This window comes from Cinclus cinclus, chromosome 7, assembly GCF_963662255.1.
Source record: "Cinclus cinclus chromosome 7, bCinCin1.1, whole genome shotgun sequence".
NCBI classification, from domain to species: domain Eukaryota; kingdom Metazoa; phylum Chordata; class Aves; order Passeriformes; family Cinclidae; genus Cinclus; species Cinclus cinclus.
The window spans coordinates 15,437,685-15,455,693 of NC_085052.1; the positions used below are offsets into that span (position 1 = coordinate 15,437,685).

General features: G+C 37.2%; 1 protein-coding gene across 4 annotated transcripts in view; it reads right to left on the minus strand.

Moving 5' to 3' along the window:
• CPEB3 (cytoplasmic polyadenylation element binding protein 3) overlaps nucleotides 1-17,528 on the minus strand; it is a 68,429-nt gene extending 50,901 nt beyond the window's left edge. For 2 of the 4 annotated variants that reach the window (XM_062496213.1, XM_062496212.1), the window contains exon 1: nucleotides 16,618-17,517. In XM_062496213.1, coding sequence (XP_062352197.1) covers nucleotides 16,618-17,517 — 900 coding nt within the window. Of the gene's footprint in view, nucleotides 1-16,617 lie in introns of all 4 variants that reach the window. The other 2 variants (XM_062496215.1, XM_062496211.1) reach the window with 2 other exon arrangements.
• Nucleotides 17,529-18,009: the final 481 nt, after the last annotated feature.

Sequence of the window (18,009 nt, forward strand, 5' to 3'; positions counted from 1 at the left end):
ACTCATTTGTACTCAGCAGATTTGAAAACTGTTTTCTAAATTCAGCAATTTCTTCCAAGACGACTGGTGCTCCTACACACACACACACACACACACAATTCTGTTTCCTCATTTCACAGCATGAACAGGTTCTCCTGGTTTTGTAAGCTGATACTGTTCCATCTCATGGATTTGCCTTTTGCATTGTTTCCACAGGCCACCAATCTATTGCCAAACAATCCCAACACCATAAACAATTCATAAAGGTCCTTAGCAGCACATGAGAACTTTGCAAGAAAGTTCTGGGACTAGGACCATGAATTAAAATCAAAATATATACAAAATACAGAGTGATAAAGCATAATAAATAACTTGGAAAAGAAGTTTGAAAATCCAGCAAGTGTGGAAGATTTGCTGGGGTATTTTCCCAAAGAAGACAAAGCTCCTAAGACCCACTTAGACAAACTGCATTATGGATAAAAGAGAAATCTCCAGCTACCAGGCACTGCCTTTGGCTACAGAATAATCATTAAGTCAGCACAAGATTAAGTCCAGCCTGCCCATGTTAGTTTGTATTTCTGCTGTGTGCAGACACCAGCTCCTTCCTTGTTAGCTGCTGGTGTATATGGGAGAATATTTCAGTTCTTAAGAATTCTCCAGTCTTGAAAGAAATAAAAACAGTTTAGTAATAAGAGCTCTTAGAGAAGAGATAGGTCCCAAAACTTTAAATCCCAGCCCTTAGGCTGTTACCTATACATTCATCCATGCCATGGACTTCCTCAAAGTGGACATGTTAAGCATAGTGAAAAATCACAAATGCATATCAGGATCAGATTTTGAAGGACCACAAGGTGAAATGGGTCTTTAGTTGGAGTTGGGTCTCAACTTCCAAACTCTAAATATCTTACTTGTAAGTCTGATAAAAAATATCACATAATACAGTGTCTATAATCTTCTAATTAAAAAAAATAAAAACAAAACCAAAGAGTAACTGCCAAAAATAACCGCAGAGTCAATACACTAAAATGAGAAAATACAACAAGGTCCATTTTATCTGAATCTTACACTTCTGTGCATATGTATTATGCTAGTCTTTAATTACACAACCATGATAATTATTCAGAGTCTCTATCCAACACACATAATGAACAAGCTCTAGGAATGAATCAAAACAATGCTTTGAAGAGGTCTGTTTATCTCTAGGACAGACGCCTGTCTCTCTTACACCGTGAGATGGCTGAGTTGTAATAAGTGCCTCTGCAAATTCCAGGAAGGCAAAAGTAATTTTGAAAGTTATCTTATTTATGAAACAAATATTACGTGGTAGGCTTTGTTCCGCCCCCTTCAGACTCACAGCACAGGCACATAAGGGCAGGGCATACCCAGCACTACTTCAGGTACCTCCCAGTAGACACATAAACCATGTCTTTATTGCTGAGAGGGAAAGAAAGAATGAGAAAAAAATATATTAATACATCATGGATGAAAATGGCAAGATCAAATCTACAGCTAGGACCAGAACAGGTGAGAAGTGGATCTTAATACAGCCCGATTTCCTCAGTAACTCTTTCAGCTTGAACAGGTAGCCCAAAATTGGAACTAATGAACTAAAAAAGGAAATAACTGACCTATCCCATGGCAGAGACACAGAGAACATGCTCCAAAATCCTGATGCTGTATCATTTCCTTCTGTGTCTGCAGAGGATTATGGCAGAAAAGATACTCGACCATAAATTATTAAAGTACAGTTAAAAAGTGACAAGGTTTACCCTAAGAATGCATGTCAGCAATCTCACACACAGTGCCCAAGCCCAGCTATCATCCATACTCAGAATCCTTAACCATGAAACACATGGTTGCATGTGTTAAACCCTTGTTGGCATGGTCATCTACATCTACAGCATAAAATACACCTCGAGTTCAGAGATACCCCTCATCTGCATATTTTTTAATGTGCAAGCAACAAATCCTCAGGTATCTAGACCTCCCAAACTCACATGTCCCTGGGTCTACATATTTCAGTTCACTGACTTCCTACTAAGCTTCCAAGCTTCCTATATTCGAGCACTATTTCAGTTTCACTAAGTTATTTCAGTGTTCTTCATTTTCATGCTGCCCTATATTTTTCAGCCTTCTACACCAGTATGTGGCACAACACAACCCAACTCTGCTGAGCAACAAGATGGCTTTGACTCACTAAAATATTAACTGTTTCCAAAATACCACAACTCCAGTGAGGCTCACAGGAGTCATCAGAGCCTGCAGCATTACATGTAGCATTTGGATCAGAACTGTGAGATACAGGGAGCAGCTACAACTCTTATGGCTTAAACAACTTTCTTATCAATGCAAACTTCTTCACAGGGGTCACTGCTGTTATTTCTGTGCTCAACATAAACCTGGATTTAGCTGGACAGGATTGCTAAGCATTGCCAGTGAAAGCTGAAGTCAATGGAAGCACAGCTTTGAATAAATACAGGGTAAAGTGCCAGCACTGTTTCAAACGGGGCACCTGCAGCAAAGGCTATTACCAAGAACACGAGGAAAACAAGTTTTTCTTGTTTCAGTATCTCAATTCAAAATAGCAAAACCAACAACTGAAAAAAATAAAAAAAGTATTCTGAAGTTTAACTTGGGACATGCTCAACATGCCATGATGACATGAATCATCACATAGAGCATGCTCTAAATGCTCACTGGGCAGTCCTTCACTTCTCGCAGCTTCAGCTGGGATGCAAACCCACTCACATTCTCAGGGAAGTTTAAAAAAAGTCTTTCAAAATATAAGGAATCTGACGAATATGGTAAAATTATCACTGTACAAAAGAATAAAAAAAAAGTAAATAGCAAGTGTTCCTTCCTTTGCAGCTTGGTGCTGGAATGCTGCCAATAATGACATGACTGACAACCCAGATGCAGGCAGAACTAGAACAACCAGAAATTTCAGTAATTCTTCCTCATACTGGATTTAATAAAAACATGAAATAAACCAAAACAAATAAGAAGACATAAAATGTAGGTAGGATGGAACAACAGGGTAAATTTGTCTGTGCCCATAAAGATGCAAAGCTACTAACGCAAAGTCTTAATGGAATTTTATTTGACTCCCACTTTCTTTTTATCTTTCCAGTTAATTTGGGGTAGTAGTAAACTAAGGTGGATTTATTGTGTCCCTTTACTGGAACAAATTGGGGAATGTTATGTTATTGTTGATCTTAGAATGTGCACAGAATACATCAACTTCTCATATATTTGTCCTTTCTCAACATTACCAACTGCAGCACATTTTATTTTCATAGGTGTTTGGAAGTTTGCTGGGCAAAAGGTGAATTTTTTAAAGCCTATTTAGAAGGCTTCTAAGAAAAATAAGGAAGACTAATACACATATAAAACAATATCTAACAGTATAAAGATTATGGAAACATTTCCATGCAATTTGAAAAATAACACTTCAAAACTCTAGTTAATACTTAGTCACCTTGTCTGTGTTATATAAACTTTTGTAGTTAACATGCAAGATCTTGGAATGAATCCAAAGGCCTTGAGAACTTGACCTACTCAAGCAATTTTTCCACAAAGAAAGGTGAAGTTATATTCAAACTTTAACCCCTTATAAATACTTAGTTTTAAAATGTTTTAGTGAAATGTTTGGAATTTTTATTTTCAGATTAACTGAAAAGCACAGAAATAGGAAGAGATACCATCATAATCAACATCATATAGAATTCAAAAACTAATAAAAATTACATTACTTGGTTCAAATGTCCCTTTACTTTGCAGCTGAAATTCCCTTTTTGCACACTCTTCATACATGCTCAAAATATATACAAGAAAGTTCAGTCTTTATAGCTATAAGACTTGGCATCACACTCCCTAAACAGAATATCCTGTCAAGTTCCTGAGAATTCAATATTTGCTTGCAAAATGGGGGAAGAAAGCAATTGAATTTACCCTGCATTTTCCTAAATAGAGCTGATAACTTAGTTATTCTTCCAATACACATTTTTATAATATGCCAAGCCCACTATTTACATGATCATTAGTGTTATTTCTCCATTCAATGACAGTCAAGCACAGAGTCAAATGCTCCAATAGGGAGCACCATCTTTTACCTTGCTACCATCTTTGCTAACAGAAATATGATAATATAATACAATTGAGCAATTCAAGCAATACAATTCAAGCATCATCTTTTGCCATGAAAACAACTGAATGTCTTTTAAAAACCCAAACAAAAACCCCACCAAAAAAACAATCCAAAGAATCAACAAAACATCTATTATTTTTACAGCCATTACACTACTGTAGGAAATGATCTCTAGACAGTACAACTGACTGAGCACTCAGTGACAGGATTTATGCTTAATCATATTTTGTTCAATGTAATGCTTTAGATAAAAAATCTGCTTATCAGTCCTGCTGCTGAATGCATCTCAAAAAGCTGATGTATCCACTTTCTATTATAGTTCCTGATTACAGTAACAAACAGTTCTAACACTTGTAAAATATAGGATTAAAGTAGTTACACCCAAGATGACCATCAATTCACAAAAACAAGCAAGTGGAAAAAAAAAGATGTCAGCAGTAGAATTTACAAGCCCATTCATTATACCCTTGAGCTATTAAAATGACATAATTTAACTGGTTCATTGGTCTGCTGAGCAAGAGTTCAGCACTGATAAGTTACCTTTGGGCTTCTACCACTCTGTTCAGTAGAATGTTGCCTGTGTCCCATAGCAAGGAAAAAGAAACATTGACCTAAGAACTCCTTACCAGACAAATCAGCACAAGTGCAAACCTCAAATCACAAAATGAAAGCACTGCAGAGATGCAAAGGAGGAGGGAGTACTGGGGATGCTAGAGCATGAAAGGATCTGAACAATCTCACGTCACAGGCTGGACCACCAGAATGTAAAAGACAGTACAGATATGCTGTATAAGGAAGCTATTGTCTCAAAGATTTACAGTCTGTCTCGTGGTATGATAGCATAATGAGACTAAATTGGAGACAGAAAAGAACACAAGTAATCACTGTCAAACAGATGTCTGAGCACCATTGCCCACTAGCTTCATTTACTATGGCCACCTAGCAAAGGAGAGTCAAAGATTTCTCTGAACCAGGGTTTTGTTTACAGTTACTGATCGTCAGTGACAAGGAATATATTGATAAGAGGAAAAAGAAAGTGTCACTGAAAAGTTTAAGCCTGATGACAAATAAAATATTGCCTCTCATCCTAAATAAATGTGCTTTTAAGAAAAATGTGACTAACATAAAATCTAACTGGCACATTCCATGTCATGCTTCTGTTCCATTTCTGTTATGCTCAGGAAATGGTGCCTCCTGACAAAAATCTTGAAGGTGTCAGAACTCCAGTAGCTATTTCAACAAAAGACAGGCACCACGTTTCATCTGCTCACACAAGACAAGATCTTCACCTACAGGTCTGGGGAAGTGTCCCTAGAGAGGACAGTCATGTTCCATTCCAGAAGAGGAAATGGTACAGTGGGGATTGTTCATAAAGCCTGGGGGAACTGGGGCTATTCACCAATATTTACCCATAGGCCTGAACCAGGCCAGAAACACTTGCAATGAAAAACAGCTCCCAGAGAAGACAAGGTGACTTTTGCAACGTGATGTCACTTTGCATCCAGCAGGATTTAGAGAAAAAATTTAACCTGTTAGTTGCAATATACTTTGATTACTAATTACCTACCAATTACTCATGTGAACTACCCAAATCCTAACTTTATACTATCACAGCACTATTAATATGCATGACAAATTGTGGCACAAAACAATCTACTCTGACACCTCCTTCCTAAGGGGATTGAGAATAGCTGGGCAGTAAATCTTGTCCATCCTGGGACTTCATCAAGTACATAATCCATCACAGAATCCCAAACCGCCTCACACACCTTCATGTAAGGAAACAGAACTAAAAGCTTTCTCAAGCTACTTCTAAACATGAGTTGAAGACTCCTGTACAGACAGTGATATACAAGGAAAACCTTTACCTAAAGTGTAATGGTGCTAGAAACTCTAATTTAAAAATATTTGCTATAACGCATTTGATCATCTACCAAATTACCAAAGGCTGCACATGTGCAACTGAACAGGCAGGAAACAGCAGACAGTAGCAATCCAAAGACCACTTGTAACATCATGCTCCACTTAGAGGAAGGAACAGCCCCAGTCCAAAATTATGTTTTAATTAGAAGCAACTCTTCAGATCAATTATATGCAAGCAATTCCATTTCAGATTAAATTTTATAAACAAAGGAATTCTTCCAGTGGCAAGTACTGAATCATCCCATGTAAAAATAAAAATAAAAAAGAGCTCCATTTAATAACAAATTGAGAATGAATTTATTAAATATATTGCCTTCATATGATAATAGATTAAAATAGTAACCGAATCACACTATGCATACTTCCATCTTTTATTGCCTAAGGGGCTTAAAGGAAGAGAGGATATGAGGAAAAGAATAACTAAGTGTATGATGTAGAAAATGCCTGAGCACTTGCATTAAAGTTCTTTAAAACAACCAGAAGAAAAAAATCTTCCTCTTAGACAACAAGAGGCCATAAGCAGTTGTGTTGTCAGGTAGATGTTATGCATTCAAATTACTACTGCACATTTGAATTTAATTAAAATAATTCAGAAATCACTTACACAACAAAAGTACAAGTGTGAACAGCCAATTAACCAAAAGGAAACCTTCATGCAGAAATTGAAAACCATATTCATAGGAGCAGGAAAAGCACTTTCCTTTTACATCATAAGAGCTAAACTGATTAGCACATGGCAAATTTAGTAAAGACTGCTCCAGACAGGAAAAATGTCTTGAGATAAAAGCCTGCCTGATTTGAAACAGAAGTCTCTCTGGGGTTTTTTGTTGTTGGCGGTTTTTTTTTGTTGTTGTTGTTGTTTTTGGGTTTTGGGTTTTTTTTTTGCTCATGGAAATAGAAACTGACAGGCCCCTTAAGAAAATGCTGCTCCAAGGAAAGAACCGGGATGTTGAGCCACTTACATTCATAGAGGAAATCAGGTAAACAAGGGTAAACAGAGAAGACTGATAAATAGTAAGAGAAAGCAATATCATCTATCCAACTCAGAAACTGATGAGATGCATGGTAACATCATAATCAAAAGGAGCCAGAGTCAGTCAGCAAAGCTGTCAGTGGAACCACTAAAGCTAGACCAAGTAACAATGCCAGTACTGTGTATTTCTGACCAGCAAAATAAAAATGAGAGACCTGCAATAACTGAAGCAGGATATGAAACTATAGATGACAAACACTGTTTCTAGATTTTATAACTGAAATTCAAGGATTTCTTCTCTTACAAAGTGCAGTGCAGAAATAATGCAGCATTATGCATAACTGACACAATGCCCTGGAAAAGGTGATTGCTGCTTCTTGAAAGATTAGGATATGGCCGATGTAACAAGGACTTCCACAGAGCGTTTCACACGGCGCTACAGGCAAAGTAACCATGTAAATAGGGACAAAAAAGTAACCAGTTCAACTGAAGTAAGAAAAAAAAAAAACGGCAAAACAGGAAAGAACTGCTAGTGCTCAACAGAATCTGCTAAGAAGTGAATAAAGCAGTTTCTTAAGGGCAAATCTTGACATTAGTTTCATTGAGATCACTTGAGATACTTGAAATGAGTAATGTAGGTTATTAAAGTAGAAACACAATAATAATATTTACAAGACATCATCAACCCACAGGAGATAAGCTCATCATACAAAGAGAGGTGAAGAACTGCAGCAAAGCACACTGATATTTAATAGCACTAACTACAAGGTCACATTGTCCAGGACTCAATCTTCACCATAAAGTGGGAAATAACTCCCCAACCAGTAAGAATGAGACAGAAAAGAGAAATACAGGAGTTCATCAGTCGATTTCTGGACAATTACAAATCACAACTATAAATATTAAGTGTGAAAAGGTAAACAAAACTGTAGGTTGCACGACAAACTATGCATCTCATCTGGTTGCCTTTTGCATCTATGCACACCTGCATTAATAAAAAAAGTTATTTTCACAGTGCTGGCTCTTTTAAATTAATTCTCCTTGCACTACATGCCCAGTGGAGCTAAGGACTGAGCTGTGTTTTGAGACATTCACCAGTTCAAGCTTATATTCAAACGAAGCCACTGTGCAAGCAAAATAATTTGCAAGAAAACTTTCCAGTTTTTATACACAGTGAAGCCCTCCAAAAAGCCTGTAAGACTTATTATGATCAATTTTCAAGTAGTTTTGAATGGCATACACAACAGCAGGTACTTCTCCCTTGCCTAGCAAGAAAAAATTGTTATATAAGTAATCTACTACTTTGTAAAACCATGTTGGAAGATTGTGTTTCTGCTTAGACAAGGGAGGTACTCTGTGCAGAAACTTGCATCAAAACATCACCTGTAAAATCTGCTGACAATTCGGGCTGATTTTCTTACTCAGAAGTCACAGGTACAGCTCCACTTAGCAGCAGCAAAAAGCAACAGGAACCACCCACCTGAGGACCCTTAACAATAAATGTTGAATCTGGTCCAAACTTCTTGAGATTTTATTTGCAGAAATTCTCATCTGCAGAAAGTGAATGGGCAAATTATCATGTTGGATTGCCATATTCAAAAATGCCACAGCTTCCTTTCCATTCTGCACTATAAAAGTCCTAGTTTTTCTTCTTCCTGACTTTTGTTTCCTCTACTCTCTTGTTCTGTCTTAAGTCTTCCTGCTGCACAGTCAGCTGCTACTTCAGGCTTTGTGAGTTTTAAGAGAAACCCTTTCAGTTAATGTGAGACGTCTCACTGTTCTCAATTTTTTTTAAAATTGTCACAGGAAGAAACAATATGATCCTGGAGAGAATACATGAGCAAGAGAATTATTTAGTGAGGTAAAAAAATAGGTCAGACTGCTGTAGGCATCCTGATTTAAAACTAAAAGTTATCTTTATAAGCAGTTTAAAAAAATTCCAAACCTACAGTGTGCTATAAACATTTTACACACTTGGTAATTACACACCTTAATGCTTACTAAGCACATCAATATCAATAGATGATATTAGATTTGCTTATAAGCCATCTGTTACCATGCTAACAATCAGTTACTACATTAGAAATTTGTTAACCCTTTACAAATGATAAGGTCATGTTGTAATTAGGAGTAACACTAACTACCTCCATGTTAATTCATTAATGCTTTTAACATATCTCTTTCAAAGCAAGATACTTCAGCAGAATGAAGGAGCAACTTCCAACAAGGAATAAGGAATTTTCATTTAATCCAAACCAATATTTAACCATTCAAGTGTTTTAAAACAAAATGTTAGCTCTTATTTCAGCAATTTCCAGAAGAAGCTACAATTCCAAAGAATTTCTTTAGAAAATGAGTCTTAGCTGCAAAAACGAGCTTCACTCAGAGAATAAAACCCAGAGACCTTTGGTGGGTGAATTTCTTTGTCTGACATTTCTCATTAAATGATCAGCTTTAAATTGCTTACAGTATTGCCAAAAGTAACTTTGTAGGATGAGTCTCTAAGCTGAGCAGCTTCACAATAATTCTTGTATGTAAGAAAGGTGAATTTCACCAAAACATCCATTTATGAGATAAAACAAAATCATATATAAAAGGTCCATGATAAAGCCATAATGAATGTTTTTCTCATTTATGTCAGAAGTGTTTATTTGTGTGAAAATCCATCCTCAAGTCATACATTTTAGAACCTCAGTTTGGGCATGGGGAAAGAAAAATCAGTTCTGCATGGTCAGACTAAGTTGTCCCTTGGTTCAAGTGTCTAAATTTCTAGAACTAAGAACTTCTAGCCAGTATTTCTGAAAATTCCATTCTCCTTGAATTTAATGAAACCTACTTAAAACCCCGTATGCTATTAACTTTGCACAGGACTAAGTGAACACAATTTGGCTCACGACTACAGGTATTTATTGGGCCTTCCACTGTAATCTGAAGCTTTGACATGGAAAGTAGAATAGGGGAGGCCAACTCAAACCAGAAGCCTCTTTGGAAAAAAAAAAAATAAAAAAATCAAAATTCAGGAACAGGAAGAAATAGATGCTTGAAAGCAGCCAAAGAGTTCAAGGGTGGATAACACAAAGAAAAGGGACCATGCCCACTGAAACCTACTGACAGTGCTCTGTACACATAACTTTCATTAACTTTGTTAAACCGAGAAAAAAGAACTATAGACACGATCAAAATCTTCTTAACTTGGGTGATGAATCACATGAAGTTTATCATCCTATCATGCAACAGAATCCGTGGTTTTGCTTAAGTATTTTATTTGAACTCTAGGCATTTAAAAGACAACTGTAGCAAATTCTTGCAAATTTTGCAAAGCCATCCAGAAAAAAAAGAACTAGAAAGAGCAGGAGTAAGACTTTTTCAGAATCTGGAAAATGTACAGAGAACAACATTAACAGCTGAAGGAAAAGCAGGTATCAAAGAAATTAAGTATTTTGCTTCTTTTCTCTTCCCTGATGAAAAGTTCTTAATTCCTGAGTAACTGGTATGTGGCATAAACTAAATATTTTCACAGGAACCAATTTATTGTCTTCACTTTTTCATGCCTAATTTGAGATTCACACAAACATCAAACTTAAGAGAGTGCAGTGGATGTTCTATTTTCAAAGACCTGTTTTCTAACTATTTCAGAAAAAAACTAAGATTTTTTTAGTCTTCTTAGATTAAACATTGAGAAGAAAATTAATTTCCCGAACTCTGTGCCTCTTATTTACCTCTGAAAAATGGACTTCACATCATCTCTTCTAACACTGTTGTGACAAAGCAGATCAATATCTATCCTGATTGGCACAGTGCTTTTCTCCTATAAGATCTTAGAAAATTTGACAACTTTATCTCTGGAATAAGAATCTTGAGAAACACGCAATAGAGGGACAAAGCCATGCATTCACAACAAGGAGGAAAAGGAAGACATGAATTAATTGTGATTTAGAAATGCTACTCATAGCTTCTAGGGAAAGACAGAATCATATAACTGAAACTCACAAAAATGAAAATGTTGACCAAGTCTGAACTAACACAAGCAAAGTTTCTGTGACCTTTCACAACTTGCATTTTTAAAACGCTAAAATTTACACACAATAATGAAATGATTACACAACTGAAGATCTAATTCTAGATACAAAAATTTTACATTATTCTAACTACTGGGAAAACTGCTTAGTACCAGTATGTGCAGCATACTGACAATTACTTAAAAGCAATGCTTTTGTGAAACATAGAAAAATTAGATTAAAAAATAATTAAACAAAACATAGCAATGCTACCCTAAATTCAGGTACAGAATGTATAAGCCTAAAAACTAGGTCTAGAATAGAAGCAAAATTCAGACATTTACTGTTTAAGATCACTTTCAAACTTTAAATTAAACAGTGCTATATTTTAGCTTCCCCTTAGTATAGGTCTGTTAGGAATTACTCTTGAGTGACCTTAATGAAAGGAGAGCTATTTTACCAATTGCTAACAAATGGAAATATTCATCATTCACTCAGCAAACTCTTTTTTTCTTGAAAAGCACCTTGAAAAACACTACTTTTCCAGGTCTGTTTTCCTCTTACATTCCATTCACAGGAGCAATCTAGGCAAAAAGATGAAAACTGGGAGAGACAATCCAAGAAAGGAAATAGTAAAATGAACTCCATGCCTTTCACCTTCCCTTCTACAATTGCTCCAGAGACAGATAAATCCTTCATAAAATCTTTAAGGCAGAATTACTGACTCGCTGTTCGATATTAATACCTTCAATGTTTTTAAGAAAATCCTGTCTCTGTACAGACTTGATCAGAATATCAGCTGCCTTCTGAACTCAGACCTTTGCTCTACCTTCACTAACTCTGACAGTTTAACTATGATTGGCTACTTCAAATCAAAACGCTGATCAATAAGCAATTAGTGCTCAATCATCATACTTCAAATATGTAACAGCCATGTGTTTTTTTCCCTGTACCATTACTGTTTTAGTTAATTTGAAAATGCAGACATTTAAAATGCAATCAAATTAAAAATCTAATAAAAAATGGTAAAATTCTTCTCAACTGCTCAGCTAGAATGTCATGTGTTACTTGTATATGTTACACTGGAAGACTACTGAGACATCACAATATGTGCTTCCACATTTTAATATTCCGAATCCAGCTATGAACAGTGCTAGTTAATAGTACCAACAGAAGCATGTAAGAAACCTAGGTACTTTCCTTTTTTTTTTTTTCTTTTTGTCCCAAAAGTTGCAGGCTGACAGTGCTTGTGCATCATCATGCAAGAAAAATGAAGACTGGACTACATGTTAAGAAATAGTTTTTAAGGTAACAGTAACACTCCTAAGTATGGTTACCTACTAAACTGTCATGGAGCCAGAGCTCAGAATGACAAATTTAGACTACAGAATACAGTGTTTTAAAAATTAATCTTCAAATAGACTTATTCCATAGTTGAATACAACTATTTCTGACTGAAAAAAACCTCTAGATTTAAAAAAAGATTTTTAAAATTAGTCACTAGAGTGTATTAGTCAGTAAAACTCCTTTACTCATAAACACAAAACTTTGATTGTTACACTCATGAATGTTCCAATACTTGAACTTTATACTTATATGTATACACTTATATTTACACACAAACTCACTGCATGTTAGAATTGGCATTTTATATGAAATATTGAATATAAAATTTCTAAATTTAGCTTGTAGTTTTATCTGGTCCAGACTAATTCTAATTGAAAACAATGAGGAAAAAACCACCACACCAAAACACTTCCCCAAAAATCCTTTCTCAATCTCCCTGCAAAAGACAGCATGTTAAAACTACCTTTATACACAATAAACACCACATTTATTTCTGCTAGAGAAATATTTATCAGTGAAGCTGCCAATAACTGCTTGATGCATGCCAGAATCTTCAGAGCACAAACTGCAACGCATTTTTTGTTTCTAAAGAACATTACTTGGGAAACAGCAGAACTCAGCACAGTTTCTGGAAAATTGTTGCAGTGTTGCTATAATTAAAAATCCACAAGGTAGACACACTTAATTGGACACTGGTTTGCAAACATTGTATTCCTTCTCTATCTTCCCTGCAAAGAGAATTTCTGATCCTTGCCACCAAGGATCTATTTCGGGCACTATCAATCCTCCTAACCCCACAAGCTGTGTCCCAATATCTTCCTTCACACGGCCACAAGCCAAAAGAAATACACTATTTACCTGAGACAAGTGAAGGGAAATAGAGCAGTGGGAGCAGCTCAGAAGCAGGAGATGACAACAGTTCTGTATAAGCCCCACCACTCTGCTGGAAAATGGAACTGAGCTGCTGCCAGGAGAACGGCGTCCCTGGGACAATCAGTTAATGCCAGCCTCAAACGCCAGAGCTGAGGAGCACCTAACACAACAGCCCAACACGACTGCTTGCCACGTGACAGCCAGAGACCCTTCACCTGAACCATACAGAAGCCAAGGAATATTCAGAAGAACAAGCTGGCCATGTTTCTGTATTTCCTATCTGGCCTAGTTCCACATCTCTTCCCATGATCTCGTCTCCAACTCTTACTTCCTACCTTCCTACATTACATTTCATTCCAGACTGATCACTTCTCTTTTTCCTTTCAACTACCAGTTTGTATCTCCCCCTTTTTTTTTATACATTGCAATCAATTTTTCCAAGTAAGTATATGAATGTGCTCTCCTTCAAAGCATTTTTAGTGGCCTTTCCACACCAATCACAAGGCAAACACCATCAGAATTCCTACCAAGTGGTATTTTAAACCTTCTGACATGCTCTGCAGCACAACCCCTTGGGACAGACACCAAACGGTTTTGACATACAAGATGCACTAAAGTATTACTCAAATTAAGGGATGAAAATACCTAGCATACTGCTTTATATACATGTTTTAAGAGAAACATTTTCAAACTGGACATTTTTTCTAGAACAAGATATATAAATAGCTGAATATCAACTTTCTTCAAATATTATCGACTCAGAACACGAATCTGGGTTATAGATCTTTTCTCATCAAAATTTTGATCACTGCAAAGACCTGAACTACAAAATAACTCTCCCTGATATTTCATCAGTGAACATTATTAATGTTTTCTTCCTTCTTAGAAAGCCTCATAAACTTAACATAAAATAACAGGTTAACACAAAGAATTTGCTAATGTGCATAAGTGTGTTGCTAGAAAGTTTACTGGAAGGTTTTTCTAACTAAAGTAGCTCAAAACCACACAGTTATTGGGGGGGAGTGGGGGGTGGCAGAGGTAAATGGATGAACCTGCCAGAACTACTGGATAGTACTGACAAGATGAACTTAGTGTGTCAATATATTGCACAATTTAGGGGTGGGAGGAAGAAAAAAGACAACCAGAACCTTTGCAGCAAAGATTAAACTCTTAGACTAATCTGAATTTCCTTTTTTTCAGTGAAACTTAACAGTTGCCTGCTACCAATAGTAAGGTTTCAAGATGTCTTTGGCATTTTGTTAAGTATAGCAGCAATCAACAGTAACCCAGATTACAATTTTTACTAAGTAAAATTCAGCAGCTTGTATTAAAAAAAAAAGAAAGAAAAAAAAAAAAGAAAAAGGAGCCTAATAGGAAGAAAAAAATACAAGTGTTCTGAGTCTCTGAAATCAGACTGCTAAACCAGTTGGTGCTGAGAATAGCCTAAGCATTTGCTTTCAGTTGAACATGAAAATACCAGGTTAAATTCAGAGAGAAGAAAACAAGTTTCCAAATTTACATACTGGCTAATACTTCAGTTTTCCTGAAACCTTAATTTCAAAATCAAAAGAGCTTTTCTTTAAAAGCAGTTAGCTATTTTTTTTTCTCCTTGTGATGAGTAAATATCTGCCAGTTTAATTTGTGACAATTTACATTCACAGTAATAAAGTTCTGTATTCATTAAAGATGTATCTCACTAACCAAGCCACAGAAATAAGACCATTTACTGTTGTTTTCACTACTAATTCAAATATATCAAAATTGGCAATGTCTTACATGTAGACAATTAAGAATACTTGTAAATTGAAACACATTTCCCACTCCTCAAAAATGACTGGGAGCTATTAGCTTTTGTGGTGCTGTGCTGTGTGCAACATACTATTTACACCAGGCGTATTGTGTCTAAAGTGTAATCTTCCTCCAGCCTTCAGTGCTTCAGAGACATTAACCAGCAGCTCACCAGAAGCCACTCCACCTTCATTTAGGGCAACCAATAAAAAAATTGCAGCTCTCCCTTTAAACAGAATGAAGCAGCAAAATGAAATTTCAGGGCTGACTGTAAGATGTCTTCTTTGAATAGGACTGGAAAGTGCATATATTTTACTTCAACAGTCTCCTAAAATAATGGGGGTGGGGGTGCATTTGTTTGATTTCTTTTTTTACTGTGTTTCTAAAACTGTCAATCTAAATGTTCTTCTTACCCAACTGATAAGTTAAAGATGTTTGAGATGTCATACTTTCTTAAGAAAACTACCTAAAGAGCAAGCATTTATGAATGATTTACCTGTATTTCAAAGCAGAAAATTTTGACTCATCTGACACCAAAACAGCTAACCTAGAAAAAGTCTGAGATCCACTTCACCTAGTATAGATATAACTGCAAGTGCAAGCTCTGCTTTTTTTTTCAACTTAAAATGGATTTCACACCATGACAGGTTTCATTCTGCATTAAAACTGCAAATCTTCCATTTGGCCCAGTTTCAGCTGCAATTGATCTGCTTTGTCGTCATAGATTTTAAAAAAAAAACAATGAAGGGCACTGCAGCTTTAAATATTTCAGAGCTATGTAGCTAGTAAATAGACTCCATTGCAATATGGCTCTGAAGGTCGTGTCCTATTGTCTCTTCTCTGCAAATATTCTGAACAGCATAAAATGGTTTACTTCATACAATACCTCCCTGCCATTTCTAAACCATGTCAATTGTATTAGGCATTTCCTCACTGGAAAGAGCAGATATGCCACTCTTTCCACACACACCCACGCTGCTCCAAGATGTATTCAAAACGTCCACTGTGAATATAACAGCAGGGTGTTCGTACTAGATGTACACAGCTTTTCATATGAATGCTTAATGCAAACAGACTCCCTGTTAAATCCCACCACAACATAAGGACAATTAGTTATTGCAATGGTGATAAAATAATTAACTGAATTTCAGGTCAAGAAGCATCTTTGGCTAAAATTAACAGCCCAGTTAGAAAACTGAAGCCAGCAATTTCAACATCTCAGCTTTCTCACCTATGGGAGAATATGAAAAAGAATTCTAACACAGCACCAAGGGAACCTGTTTTTCATGAAGGCTACTACTTTTCAGATGCTAAAAAAAGAGCAAAAAGCAACAACAAAAGATCTCCATACACCACATTTAGAAATAAGTCACAAGAAAAATAAGATTTTAAACCTTAAGCTAGAATTGGAAATCTTTGCGTATGCACTCTCTAGGTTCAACCCCATTTCTTTCATGTAAGGTGACTATTTGATGAAAATATGAGTTATGGAGATGCCATTCAGACAACAGTAACCTGAAACACTGCCCTACAAAAATTACAAATTTGTGACAGCTGTCATCATGCAGAAGGTGCATCTAGTCATTTACCTGAAAAGGCAACAGATTGTTGCCATTGTCCGTCCTGAACGCGTTGTCTTCCATCCAGGATTTGGGGGTTAAGGGTGCAGCCCGTGGGAACTTCGGAGGGGCAATGACATTGCTGGAGAAGGGTTTTTTAAGGGGTGAAATGGGATTGAGGGGGGACGGCACGCCGACTCCCACTCCCACACCAACCCCCACTCCAACTGCCCTTCGAGGGTCCCTACCAGCCTGCAGCCCACCCCAAGGGTTGGAAGGTGTACTCCAAGCTGCATTTTGATGGTTATTCCAGCTGGAGGAGGAAGAAGAAGAGGCAGAGGAGGAAGACGGTTTGCTGGTCATGATGGGCTGATGGCTGTAAGCAGCATTTCTCTGGGTGAAAGGTGCCTGATTAGGACTCACAGGTGACCTCCGCTGCTGCTGCTGCTGCTGAGCTTGCTGCTGCTGCTGCTGATGTTGGTGGTGTTGAGTCTGAGCTAGGCCAATCTGAGGTGAGAAAGTGCCACCAAATACAGGGTTGACATGGTGTGGAAAATTCTGGAAAAGCATTGTCCCATTGACTGGAGTAATCCCTTGGAAAAAGCTATCATCCACCGTGTTTGTGGTCCCTGTAGACCAGGTGCTGCCAAACGAGGGAGACAAGGAGGTGCCGGCTGCAGGTTCTTGTTGAGGCTGGTGAAAGCTCAAGCCAGGCAAAATGGGAGACTCCATCTGCATCTTCTCCTTGCTATTTTGGGAAGAAGCCGATGTGCCGATACTAGTCACTGAACTGTTGTCTTCTGGTTTGGGTGTCTCCGACGAGATGGGTGTAGAGGGGGCTTCTGCTGAGTTTGGATCTTGCTGCTGCTGCTGCTGCCGCTGCTGCTGGGGCTGGGCTTTGCTTTTGTCCATCAGTAAATCATCCTGCATGGTTTGCGCAGCTGAAACAGTAGGGGAAAAAAACCACAAAGAGATTATTAACATTGTCATTCATACCACAAGCCAGTCGGTTTTAATCATTTGCCAGCCAAAAATCTCGTCCTATTGCTAGTACTATGCTACAGCATATTGCAAGGAAAACCCGTAATCTTCCCCCTCCCCCATTTAGGAATATGTAACCTTTGATCGTGCTAGATTGCCTTTAAAATATTTTTTAAGATGCTTCACCCTTTTTGATGCCTGTTTCCCTTCAGTCTAAATGAGAGATGTGCTTATAGGGCAGAGATATACAGCAATTTCGCCACGTCTCTTTTCTCTTACACCGGAACTCAGAGCTCTCACCCTGCAATGAGAAACTGATTCTGGTTCCTGTTTTTCCAAGCACCCTCCTCCTCCACCTCCTCCCCCTGGTTATTTGCATACGTCAATAAATACTGCTGCGTCCTTCAGCAAGGTTAAAAAGACACCGGTCTTCGCTCTTCT